The 13,300-nt window shown below is 45.8% G+C and overlaps 1 protein-coding gene across 3 annotated transcripts in view; it reads right to left on the bottom strand.

Moving 5' to 3' along the window:
- Positions 1 to 5,861: 5,861 nt before the first annotated feature.
- LOC121593966 overlaps positions 5,862 to 13,300 on the bottom strand; it is a 52,677-nt gene continuing 45,238 nt past the window's right edge. For 2 of the 3 annotated variants that reach the window (XM_041916774.1, XM_041916776.1), the window contains 3 exons: positions 6,933 to 7,685; positions 6,483 to 6,747; positions 5,862 to 6,411 (listed from right to left, as the gene is read on the bottom strand). In XM_041916774.1, the coding sequence (XP_041772708.1) occupies positions 5,947 to 6,411; positions 6,483 to 6,740 (723 nt within the window). In that variant the 5' untranslated portion in view covers positions 6,741 to 6,747; positions 6,933 to 7,685 and the 3' untranslated portion in view covers positions 5,862 to 5,946. The remainder of the gene's footprint in view (positions 6,412 to 6,482; positions 6,748 to 6,932; positions 7,686 to 13,300) is intronic. The other variant, XM_041916775.1, reaches the window with a different exon arrangement.

Raw genomic sequence — 13,300 nt, 5'->3', positions numbered from 1 at the left:
CTTTCCCACAGGCCAACGACAACGAGTGTGGCCACGCCGGGTGTGGGATTAATGCTTGCGTGAGGACACTCTGGGATTGGGGTGGATTGAAAGGAAACTCGTTACGCTTCGGGACGTTGATGAGTTGCTTTGTTTTTTGTCAAATCCTAATGCTTGCCAACTTGAAAGTAGTGCAAGAAATAGCGTCTTTTAAAAAGACGATAATCCATCGACTGAGAGCATTGCTTTGCAACTGCAAATGGTGCTACAATCACTCATTTTAAAGTTGCGTTAAAATGCACCTTGATAAACATGAAAGCAAGCACAGTGAACGACTTTATTTTACCTTCCCTAGAGACGTTTTCTCTCGCTCTATCTCTCCTTGTGTGCACTAATCACACCAAGGTCAAGGTAAAGTCCTTACCCCGCATCCACGCACCGAGTGCCGGGCACAATCCGTGATCTGTTTATTTCCACAAATTACCAGCGAAATTGGCACAGCCTTCAAAAAAAGCGTCCGAAGGCAACGAAAGAGTGAAGCGTGATTGTGTGTGCCGGCGGGAAGGAGGTTCGAACGCTTTCACACCAACGAACAGTCGGTTTAAGAATATTGAAGCTGACATTGACCCACCGTGCTCGGTGCGCTCCAGGTGCTCGGAAGCGGAACCAAAGCCACAATGCAGCGCGCTGCATTCAATCACACTCGGCGGCGCGACATAATTTCCCACCCGGCAGGCGCATTGCAGCCACTCTGCTCTGCACCTGTACCACACCGGCGCGGAGTACATTAACGCCACCGACGGCACTGAATTATGGATTGTTTGAATAACGAGCCACTTTTTTCTTACCTTTGCTTGCCCCCTTGCTAATAGAATTAAGTGACACCAGATTGTTGGCGTTGCCCGGTACCAGACCCCAGTGGGGTTGGGAGCGGTGGGTCGCACATAAATTGTCATCGATAAGCCGACACTAATGGGGACCGCTTAGCAGGGCACCTGTTTAGGTGTCAATTTGGCCTTAAATTGGAGCGATTGGCGTGGCCTGTGTGGGTGATAGCACGTTAATAGAAACTTCTTTTACGTTGATGCCGATTCACTTAATGATTGGAGAGTGGGGTTTTGATGGATTGTTTATTTGCATCAATTGCCCACGAACAGGGTGAAGGGTTGCTGCGCGTTACATTGATCTTCATCGATTGACTGTGTCTGGAATGATTTGTTCGATTACGTCCGAGCTCATAAAGCCAACTCAAAATGGCGCACAGTAACAAAGCTTCCTGGGGAAGCCACAAAAAAAAACAAAGCAGCACAGTATTATATAAGCGTAAACGTGCCCATGCAAAAGCCAGCAAGCAATAGATGATGATCACGATCACACTCGAGATGATCAGTGGGTATATCACGCGTGCAATGTTGCACCGTATGGTCATTTGGCACGCCACACACACACTGGGGTGCTCCAGATCGACCACCCGTTCCGTATCCAGGTGTGAAGCTGGCCAGCGCAAGGGATAACTTGCTCAGAGTCTCCGTTGAAACTGCATTCCTCCGTTCTATGCACTAATCGATGTATCGAGCGATCGAGCATTATTAATTATTAAAAATTGCACTGCCGCATTCGTGCCTTCCCTTTCCCTTTTCCCCGGTTCGAGTCGCTGTGTCTGGTCCGGTCTGTGGTTCTAAAAGGTAATTGTGTTTGATCGCTCTTAACCCTTTCACGATCTCTCTGTCTCTCTCTTTGTCTCACCGGTTACTTTGAGCGGTGAAGTGGCGCACGTGTCGAAGTATCCTGTTGCTACTAAGCGGAGTTTAGCGGACTTTAGTGTCGGCACTCGATTGGCGTACGTGCGTGCCTGATTGCCTTTCTCTTCACACGGCTGGAATGGTGGATTAATGCACTAACGGACATTACATTTTAAATGTGTTAAAAGGGGCTTGGTACGTACGAGATAGCTAATTCGTTAAAAAGGGTAGATCATAGTCTTGGGGCACAATGCGCAAGTAGTAATTTAGTGATTAACTTTTTTAATGTGCTCTTATCGTATCTGAAGCATCTTTTCGAAAGGGATCTAAGGTTCTGAAATGGTAAAGAAAGGAACTGTAAATAGTTTGAAGTGACTGGAACACGTCACAATCGATCTGTTCCTTGTAGCAGCTCTCCTTGTTCTCGGAACCATTAATCCTTGTCATTCTGACAGATACTTCCAAGTGGTTGAGTTGTTCTTGAAATGATTTTATGATAGGTTGAATCATCGGATACTGCTGGAACATGAGCAATTAATACACATCCTGGTGTGTATCACAGTAGTACATCCATCCATTGGTGGCGTTAGTTCTAGGCTTACGTTATAGGGATTAGGTTTTGAAAATGCGTCTTCAATTTCATCTCATGCCATGCACAAAACATCATCAATTATTGTATTTGTTAAGCCATCGATATAAATGTCTTAAAGTACGGCGTGACTGTCATGACCTCACTGTAATTGGCGACGCAATACGGAACATGGCGACGCACTTTGGCTGAAAACTGCCTTTTACCGCCAACTTCATCAAACCCTTTCTGAAGTGAACTGTGTGAAACTGACTTCAAACACTTTTGGGTAATATTGCACATCTTACAGTGTTACTTAGCATTACGCTCCGAATTAGTTTGCTAGGTTCAATATTCATGAAGGACTCCTGAAGGATTTATAAGAAACAGACAAATTCTAGTGCTGCGAAGATGTTTATAAATCCACAATGTGCCTTTTTAGTAATATTGCGATACTTCAAGGAATTCTACGAATACTTTGACTTCAGCTCTTCAATGCTGCGCTTTGAAAACGAATTGTTACTGCTTTATGCTAGGATAAGGTAATATAGAACTTTCTTATCACTTTGTCGATCGTCCAGGTTAAAGTTCTCCCAGGTGGTCAGAACTAGGACGCAACTCAAAACTCCAATCTTCGTCTAGATTTGTCTAGGCCATGATTACATAGTTGAAAGCATCTCACAACGATAGGATCAGAAGGAAGGAAGGCGGTTGTAGCGCCGGATAAGTATCGTAATTGGTACTCAAAGCTTTCACTGGCTAGTTAAGTATGACCTTTTGCAAGATAATTTGTGCTGAAATTAAACTCCTCAGTATGGAAATAAAGCTAATTGACTCATTTCAACACTGAAAGAGAAGTTCTTACATGCTTAACCGCCGGTACAGCATCAGTCAACAGTCAGTTTACACGCCGTTTTTTCCGTCGCAACATCCTGCAAAATTTGTCCCCCATGCGTCGGAGAGGAAATGGTCAACGTGTCAATCAAACGATCCATTAATAGAACACGCATGTACTTGCAGCTGTGCGTTGTTGTTTTTTTTTCGCGTCTACCTAGCTAACCTACCAACCTTACCTACACAGGTGTGTGTGTGTATGTGCTCCATATTGGCCATGGTGGCGACGTTATTGGCTGCAGATCTTTAACCCGCACCGGATCGTGATTCCTGCCACTGGAACCTTGCACGCACGGACTGGACTGGACTGACGTCACAGCACGGCACAGGTGGGACATAAAGCGCGGGCAAACAGGAACTCCAGACCCGGACACGACCGCCAACCGTAAGCTAGCGCCTCTGTGTGTACACCGCTCGTGAGTTGTGTCCATTTTTTTCTTCCTTCCAACCCGTCGCAAATTGTGCTTAATCCGGGGCAAAATAAATTACGCACTTGAGTGTGCGCATGCAATATAACAACAACAGCGATAGAAAAAAAAAGCCGGCGTTAGCATTACAGAAGTGTCTCGATACCTGTTCTGGTTAGAACGCGGTCTCCCCATTTGCGGTTAACCACTTAGGTCAAGTGAAGCAAAAAAAATAAATAAATAAAACCAACCAACCACTAGCTCCAGCGTATTCGTTTCATCATTTAGCTTAGCGGACGATCGCTCCGTGTCCTTTTGAAAACGGTTTCCGGGGTCGGTTTTGATGGGAAGTGAAAGCAATTTGCGGTTGTTGGGGAAACCGTTTTCGTCAGGATTTCGCGCACCAAACAACCACGCTTGACAATGTACGCAAATGGGGGGATAATCGCGCGGGCACGCGATTATCGCCACCTATTAGAGCCCGGGAACCGTGGCCGCGCGTCATTAGCGCGCTCTGACGAGGGGAAATGTTTCGTGAAGGGGCAGGGAACGGACGACGGGGGCAGGAAGTAGATGCAGCCAAGGGGGTGGAGGGAGAGGTGGGGGCGAAGAATTGAATTTGTAATAACTGGTGATTATTGGATAACTGCATATCAATTGTGGTCAAGAGACGCTGGTCGCCGGGGCTGACTGATTTAATGGGTCTGGTGGTGCTGCGGTGGCGCACACAATGATATGGCGCTGTGTGTAGCGGCTTTTGGTTCCTTATATGTGTGTGTGTGTGTGTGTATTTAGTGTTTGTGTGGTTTGCGGTTAGCGCGCTAGTGTTTCGCTGACTGACGAGTACGCAGTGCAAACAGAGCTAATTTGTGTTGGATATTAGGACAGATTAGCAGTCAATGTTTGCATTGTGTGAGTCAGTCACAATTGGAGCAAAAAAATACACAATGTTGCTGATTGTGTATATTTTCTTAATTTAATTTAGACCACTGAAAACACACTGTCAAAGGATTCTAGAAACGCGAAAAGCAACAACTTACGACTCAGGCAGAATATTGCACTATGGGAGCAGCACTGGATGATTTCTTATCCAATTTAAATTTAAATTGAAACTGTTTCACTAAGGATAAATTCATACAATTAAAGAAATTGACAACAAAAATCGCTTTCAGCCTGATGTATTCTGTATTGCAAAACAATTAAGTGGATTGTGTGCTGATGGAATTAAAAAAGAAGCTCCCGAAATATTCGAAACAGCTTTCGTGGTCAACTTAAGCCCGATTGATTTCCGCTGCCAATCGCTATTGTGGACGTGTTAAATGTGCAAATGTTTCATCTAATTAAACACATTCCGGCCTGTTCATCCATCCCGTCACGAAACACGCTTCTCAGCAGCAATTTACAACAAAGTTCCCATAACGCCTGTCTTTGTACTGCAAAAGCAACGCAAGCTACTCAAAATTGCACTACCGATGCGTTTAATAATTTTGCTCATTCAAACGAACGATCCGTTGGCAGTCGTAATTTGTTTTTACCAGTCGAGGCGTTTGGTGCCGATACATAATAAGGCGTGAAGCTCGAACCAAAAGTCCGTACGAAATAACAGCTACCTGGTGCGTGGGCAGCGAGTGTGCCAAAAGGTTCAATGGAAAGTTCCCAAACAATTAAGAAATATTTACCTAACACGCACAAGCTGACGCTTTGCCAGTACCGGTCCGGGGCAGATTTGTCGCTTAGGCCGATGGAAAAGGTTTCGATGGAAAAGAAAGTGTCAGGCTGGTGACGGAATAACCGATTACATGCAGACAGACACGTTTTTGGCAACCAGGGAATCAATTACACTTTTATGAGGTTACAAATGACGTACACGGGGGTAGGCACCATTTTCGGAGAAGGTACGTCCCGCTGTGATGCGACTTCTAAATAGACCGAACAGTTAGCTAGAAGTTTAGAACATTTGTTAAATAAAAATAAAAATGAAATGATTTGTTATAATAATAATTTGATGATGTGTGCATGTGTTTGTAAAATATTTTAATCTTTTATTAAAAAAAAGTTCTGTCCTTGCTTAAAACTAATTCTTTTCATAATGATACTTCATTACCGAACCGTAGCGCCATCTATGTTTCGCTAGTGTAACTTATGCAATATTTCGATGTACTTAGCGGAACGACCACCAGAGGGCAAGTATTCAGTTTGAAATTAACCGTTCAAGAGACAGTTCGTGAAGTGGTAGACGTTAAAAAACTTGTTTGTTTTACGCATAATTAATTGAATAACGTATTAAATTTTAAGAATTTATTTAAAAACACACAAAATTTTGCTTTTTTTCCTTCGCTCATGCTTCAAACAATCTTCAATGATTTTGCAATTGCTCTAAATTGTTGATTAGCATCGAGAGCGTTATTTCCGCCTGCTCCACCCGGTCCAGCAGTGCCCGCACTGCCTGCCCTGCCCCATTGCACGCGCCTCCCAGTTGCGGTGCAATGCACGATCGTAGCTCATCCAGCTCGCGAAGGGCCCGCTCGCGGAAAACGGGATCGCTGGCGTACTGTTCGGTGACGTTTGACAAATTGCCCCCATTCGAGGTGCGCATCGCTGTCAGCAGCTGATTGATGAGCGCAAACGGTTCCGGCTGGGGGCGCACCGTCGGCGTGCGAAGGGGCGTTGAGGTGAAACCGATCGGTGTGCCGCCGAGCCAGGAAGGCGGTGTACTGCCGCGCGGTGGCGTGATGGAGCCTTCCGGTGGCGTGATGTTGCCGCGGAACGATGGGAAACGTTCAAGGGTTGGCTGGTGAACGGACGGGTGGTTGGGATAGAGCTGAAATTAGGAAAAATAAAGTGAATTAAAATGGTGCCCACACCTTAAAAAAACAACATAATGCTACTTACAGGCATCGACGGTAAGGAGAGAAGCGAATGTGTAGAACCGCGCAGCTGAAGTGGACTGAAGTGCTGGGACGAATGCGCCTGGCCGAACAAAAACTCCGTCAACGCACGGTGCATGGGGAGCAGCGCTTGGCGCAAGACACTCTGCACCGCTCCGTTTTCTTGCTGCACATGTTTGATCAAACACACGACAAGGGAACAGATGCGCTGAGCCAGCACGGATAGCAATTGATAATTTCGACAGCCTCCCAACGGGTCCATGGTTGAGCTGCGAGCGACGAAACACCGAAACGAATGAACGATACGGAGTATGGTCTACTGAGATCGTGTTTATGTAAATGTCAAAACAAACCGCGTTTGAAAGGAGGTGTTGACACGGAAATGTGAGGGGCAGATAATGAGCGTTTGATTGGGGAGGGAGCCAGATCCAGTGACCATACTGGCGATACTTACCCAGTGAGATGTGCCAGTACCCAGGAGCCATGAAACAGTATTTACGGTCATCTTCGCGTGGCTAAAGCAGAAGTACGTGAGACCGAATTACCCCCGTTGAATTGAGCGCAAAACGTACGAGTTAAGTTGCGTATTTTGTGCATTCATTTGCAGTGCTTTCGATCGGGAAGTGTGTGCACATCTCATCTCAATGCGTGCCAAATAGGAACGTGCGAAGCTCCGTAGATATTGAAGCCGTTCCCGAATCGGTAGAGCACTGCGTCATTGCGAGAGGCCTGATGAGCAGTGGAATTAATTACCGTTATAATTAGCCCGTCGCCTCCTCGAAGGGTCAATGGTGTGATATGCTACGTGCAGGACGATGCGGAACCTTCGAGGATGAATGAACCACAAAGCAAGCGTTAGTGCTGGATAGCGCATTTAAAAGGGAAGAGGTTCGCGTAGTGTTGGATGACAGTTTGTCACCAGCTTGAAGCAGCGAACAAAGTGACACTATCGAAAGCACAAGACGCACTCATTAGTGTAGTCTTGCCCAGCGGCGGACCCAGATTCGCCAGACAGATTCGCCTATTTACCCAGCTTTCTTTGGAGCGTAGACGGAGCAAGCTAACCTGCTTGCTGCTGCTCTGTATCGTCGGTCCTCATCATCGCTGCTCCCCATCCGCAGCGAGTGCCGATTAATCTTCACGTCTGCTGAATCCTCAAGGATGTCTGTACCATCCCTCTCGATCGTCATGCCTTACGCCTTCGCTTCTGTAAAGAAAAAAGAAAATTACACAATGAAGTATAAAAAAACCGAGCTAGAAGTGTTTCGTGCTCCCTTAATTCAATTTGCAGCAACTCACATCTTTCGCAAGAAACACACAGCCGAAGTGAGAGATAATTTGAATTTTGCAACCAACCCCCCCTTGGTTAGCTTAATGGAAGATTCTGGCGTTTAATCGAAACTAGCTTCAAAGTTTCGAAAGGAATAAAAGACAAACAGATGCAAAAGAACGGGGCTGACCCTTTCTTGCTACGAAAGGCGTACACTGTGACGTCTGTCCTGGGTTAATTTGAAAGTTTTCAAATAGAAAGTTTGTGTGAAAGTTATCATGCTCACTACAAAAAGGGTTTCTTATATTTCCTTATTTTGTTGCAGCTCAGGGATTTCGAACAGGGAAAAAGGTGGGAAACTTTCAAAAGTGTGACAGCAGTCAGCGCTGCCCTGCGGGAAAGCCCAGGGTCCCCGAAGGGTTTGGACAGGAGCTTCCCAAATCGTTTCATGATGCCTTCGATTACCTAATCCAACAGTGTGTGTGTGTGTGAGAGTGTCCCTTATCATTTTTGAGGTTATTTTCAAACTTCAGCAGTGGGGGAGGTGAGTGGGATATTACAGGGTTTTCCAGGAGTTCTCATTGCTGCCGGAAACATTATTAACTCTTTCTTATTAGAAATGAACTTATTGTAATGGGAATTGGACTCTCTAGCACCCTTGCTGGACAAATGCAATAGGAATTTCTAACGAGCCTGTCCAAAAAGTTCACTTCCAATAGGAAAGAGTGTAGGAAGTGGCCCACCACTATGAGCACCCCTGGAAAACCCTGTATAACCTTTACGCACTCTCCCCGCAACGGGGACGCTCAGCGTTAAGCGTGTACGTTAATTTTGACACAGTCTTTGAAGTTTGTAAATAGTCCTCCCACTCACACAACTGGGCAGCTAGGGGTTGTTATTATGGGTAAAATCACAAACCACCGTTTGCCGTGAAACCTTGGACGGATCTCAATTACGTGCACAACTGGGTATCTCAATTCACGCCAACTGCCTCTATTCAAAAGCCTCTACCCTGCTGCTAGCAACCATTTAGTATGGTAAAATATTACACATTAATCCACGATTACAGCTTCTGTGTTGGCATGGTAGGAGCGCAAATGAGAAAAGCCATTTCAATGGCTTGAATGGGCATTAGCCCCCGCGATCGCGTTTGATAGGCAGGTGCTGCATGAAAAGCTGATGGGAAGCTGCGGACCAATAGGATCGGGGAAGCGGAAGGGTGTCCGTGTATTCATTTGCGTTATCTTCTTACGCCCGTGTCGATTAGTGGCGCACGGGAAATGGCGCACTGGTCGCGGCATCAATGCGAGCTCACCGCGTGATTAAAGGTGAAAATGGCACGTATTGCGTGCGGAAAGCTGCTTAACAGGGGAAAGGGCGTATCAACAAATCAACGAATAAAAAGGTTAATAGCACGAAGCCGCCCATTCGAAGTGTGTGTAAATGTGTAATATTTTTTAATGTTTAATGATAAACACTATTTCGCAAAATGAATGGAGTTTCGAAGCGCTTTGTGAGCGTTGGTTCGGTTGAGTTGAATAGCAAATTCCCACAAAAACACAGCATCAACTTCATGAAGCCACTTGCCTACAGTTAGTGTATTATAAACAAGCAACAGCTTTGTAGGGGTTGTTGTGGTGCCCTCAAAGTTCCCCTCCCGTCCCGACACACTAAATGGCTGACTGGTTGTCAATGGAGCTGGGCTTTGAAAAGTTTGTCAGCAAACAGGCGAGTTTGGGTAAACGATTTAGGCTAATCACTGGGGCTGGCACCTGCACTTGCTTTACAGCAGTTTGTCAAACAGTTTGTCTGCCCTTGTGTGTTGTGTGTGTGTGTATATGTGTTTGCATGTGCATTAAAGCAGAAATGTGCAGGTTTATGTACGAAAGGGTACAGCGGGAGCTTTCTGTAACACTGGCAGGCAAACGGTAAACAAACGGAGGCGATTGGGGCTTCACCTGGTACACTGTACACTGTGTCAGCTTCCGCAAAGTGTACCGGTAATGTTTCCACTTTCCAGTGAACCGCCAGCACTGAGGGTTACGGGAACAACTGCCGATAAGGCAGGGAGGGAGATTGCCCAAACAACACCAACCAACATCGGTGCCATTGGTTTGTCGTTGGAAGAGTGCATGAATAATCGATGTTACTGGATGGTGCCTTAAGGTGCCTTACTGGAACACCTTTTCGCAAGCAGCACCGGATTCTGTGGGCTTTTAATTAAAAGTACGGGCTAAATTAGTAGTCCCGATCGGGTCGAAGCTTTCTTTCAAACACCGGAACCTTTATGCTCCGTTTCACATTGCGAGATGCTCAAAATTATGTCTGTGACAGTGTAAATAGGCACAAGCAAAGTGGCGGAGAGCAAGTGACGGTAATTACTGGGAACAGAGTGCAGCAAGCTAAAAAAAACAAGCCAAGAAGCACCTACAAGGACACGGCCAGCGGTACGCACAATCGACTTGGCAGGTTTGCTCGGCAAATGGTTTCGCAAACATGCCCAAAGTCAATAGGAAAGGCATGGGCGGACCAGAAGTTTACTTTCACTTTTCCTCGCCCAAGTCCTGCCCGACATGTCCTGGGTCGAACCTTTACGGTCGGTTCGATACTTTCCATCGGCGACTGGCGGGGACAATTAAGGGGTGACGAAAGGAGGAGAAGGACAAGGTGAGCGTAAAAAAACCAAGCAAACAACGTACGTAACGTTTGGGCTTGTTTTTTTTTTGCATCCTCAGGGCCTTTGCCGTTGCGATGTCTTTGTCGCTAGCAATAACAGCTGATGTCTTGTTCCGTTGCGTAGCATGTATCGGCCTTTTTTAGGGGGAAAGGCCCAGATCGATGCCATACCGAACCATGTTCCTTTCCAAAAAGCCTCGGAGCAGTATCTTCTACGTTGGGTGGCCAATATTTTCACCTGTCCCGTTGGGTAGGGTAGGTTGTCGTAAATACAGGAATGCTTGAAAACTCTGCCGTAAGTCGTTGCCAAAAATTTAGTTGAGAACAGCACATCGCGGGTGAGACACAGACGAAATCACTGCCACAGAGAGCAGTGGAAGAACTAACGGGCGCCTAATATTGGTGCGGTATCAAATCTTTATGAAGGTTGCGTTTTTATGACGACGCCCAATGGTAAGGAAACCCGGAGCTGATGTCGGCGGTCGGCGAGCAGTCGTAAACATGTACCGGGGGCTCATAAATCGTTGTCTTGGGTGGAGACGGGCGGGAGAAACACTTCCAAAGCGTGTAGAATGTTATGTTAAACTGAAGTAAAAAGTCTTCACATTAACACATTAAAGCATCAGCGGAGAGAGAGAGAGAGAGCGGGATTTGCGCTTTAAATGCACGATGTTCGCTTTCTTTGCTGGGAATGTCCCGGGAGACTGTGTGTGGTTGGAAATTGGCATAAAGAAGCAGTCTCGATACTCCCCGGGGATGAGTTGAGGGCTCATCCAAGAGTTTTCATATTGCATTTTACATGAGCAAAAGCTTAGATAAGATCAGCTCTTGTGTGAGCAGCACCTTGAACCTTGTGGTCAGATGTTGCCTGGAATATTAATTGCTTTGCATTGAAGGACTTTGCTTTCGCGACAAGTTTGCTTAAATATTCTCATTTAGTAGGGTTTGACTTCAGAATTTCCAAAAGCCTTATAAAACCACTGTAACGCATAACAAAGGTTATACTATTCACCAAAATCGATTCGAGCAGCGCTAACGCACTTAAAGCTCATAAAGCTCCGGCTGTCTGCGTTGTGGCTTTGGAGCGCAAACACTGTGGAACATATTACATGACGGGTACTGGCAGATCCGAACATTGAACGTTGTTAAACTCCACTCCACAACGTACTCCAAACCGATCAATTTCCCCTCCAGCTAAGCAGCAGACAAAAGCGAGCAGTGGCAAGAGCATCGATATGCTGCTTATGCATGTAGCCTTCAGCCTCATTGATGTGCACGGTACAGGGAGGGTTTTGTGCGGTGATAAAGATAATAGATAGAACCATGCCGCCCCGCACGCACGAGCACAGGAACACACACGGATGATGTGACTTGCAAAAGCCCGAACGCAACCGTCAAGCGCCAATGGACGCTAAAGAGGATGAACAGGAATCGGCAACAGGAAGAGCAGTCTACTTATGTTAAATCATACAAAATTGACTGACCGAGAGCAAAGCTGCCCTCCCCCTCCTCTCCCAAACTAACCCCTGTACTGTTAAAATTCAGTGGAAAACACATCCAGCCACGCAACTGTACGGAAAATTTCCGGTTTCGGGTGATGCACATTACACCAAACGGTTATGGTGGGACCAAAAGCGGTGCAAAGTTATGGAGCTGCCCCCCCTGATAGCTTGGCCGGGTTGATATACGAAAGACCGATCGAAATAAATCGTGTCCAGAGCTTAAGAGAGAGAAACAGAGAGAGAGACAAAGAGAGAGAGAGACGAAAATGTTAGGTTTGTGGAGTGTATCTCCCGTTTATTTTTTGTTGAAGTCCCAATCCAACGTTAGCTCCGAAATCCAGTGTGTGTGAGAGAGAGAGAGAGAGAGTCGGGTGTCCTATGGCCGAGTGAAAGCTAGGGGCAAAAAAGAAAGAAGCAAGCAAACCGGGACAAAATGGGAGGGCTCGTAAAAGATAGATAAGATGGTAAGTGATAGATGGAATAAGCATACAAGATAAACGGTGTGGGATGACATGAGCGAACGAGCTGGGTTCGGCACCTCGGAAGGTCGTTACTAATGGTCGTTTTGGTAGCGCGAAACTGGAGAGTTCGATCCGGGGGTTTCGGGAAGGGATGTTTCCTAGTGCGCCATGTTTGCAGTGCAGTAACACGGTAGTTACTGTCCCGGGAATGGATGGATTTGCACAACTGTAATTTGACAGTACCGGGTGCCGTCCTGTCGCACTGGTTGGTACAAGCAGTGCAAGATTCGCCTTTGGGTTTGTTATTTCAATATTATTTCTTCTTCTTTTGGTTTGCATTAGGTGTAATTGTAACCTAGACGAAAGTTCTTAATAGCAGATGCTTTTAGGTCAAAGTTTTTAACCTTTTTAATTGTGCATTTTTCTACAAACTACCAGGCTTCTCCATTGTAGCTCAACTAAACGATGTATCATATAACAACACCATCTTTGACACAAGTTGAATGTTCTTACAGTACTAATATATCGCAAATTTAATTACAATATTCTTCTTCTTCTTCTTTTGGCTCAACAACCGGTGTCAGTCAAGTTCTGCCTGTGTGATAGTCAGTCCTACGTATGGCGGCACAGTCGTTGCCGCTAATTTTTGACTCTAACTCTCCTGTTTTTGTCTCAAAGGCACCAATTTTTGACAGCGTGTCACAATTTTTGCCGTGAAGGCATGCATTTTTGACAGTACGCATCAATTTTTGTCTCTAAAGCATCATTTTTTGACTGCGAGTCAATCGCAATTAGTAATTTCTGAAACTGTGTGTTTTGAAGCGATTGAAATTAAGTTAAGTAGTGAATAATTTCATCGATTGAATTTAAAAAATAAAGGCCGGGGGACACAGTCCGTACTCGCTAGTGCAAT

The sequence above is a fragment of the Anopheles merus genome, chromosome 2L (assembly GCF_017562075.2).
Source record: "Anopheles merus strain MAF chromosome 2L, AmerM5.1, whole genome shotgun sequence".
NCBI lineage: Eukaryota > Metazoa > Arthropoda > Insecta > Diptera > Culicidae > Anopheles > Anopheles merus.
Note: the sequence above shows the minus strand (reverse complement) of the source record. Positions and strands in the feature narration are given on the sequence as shown.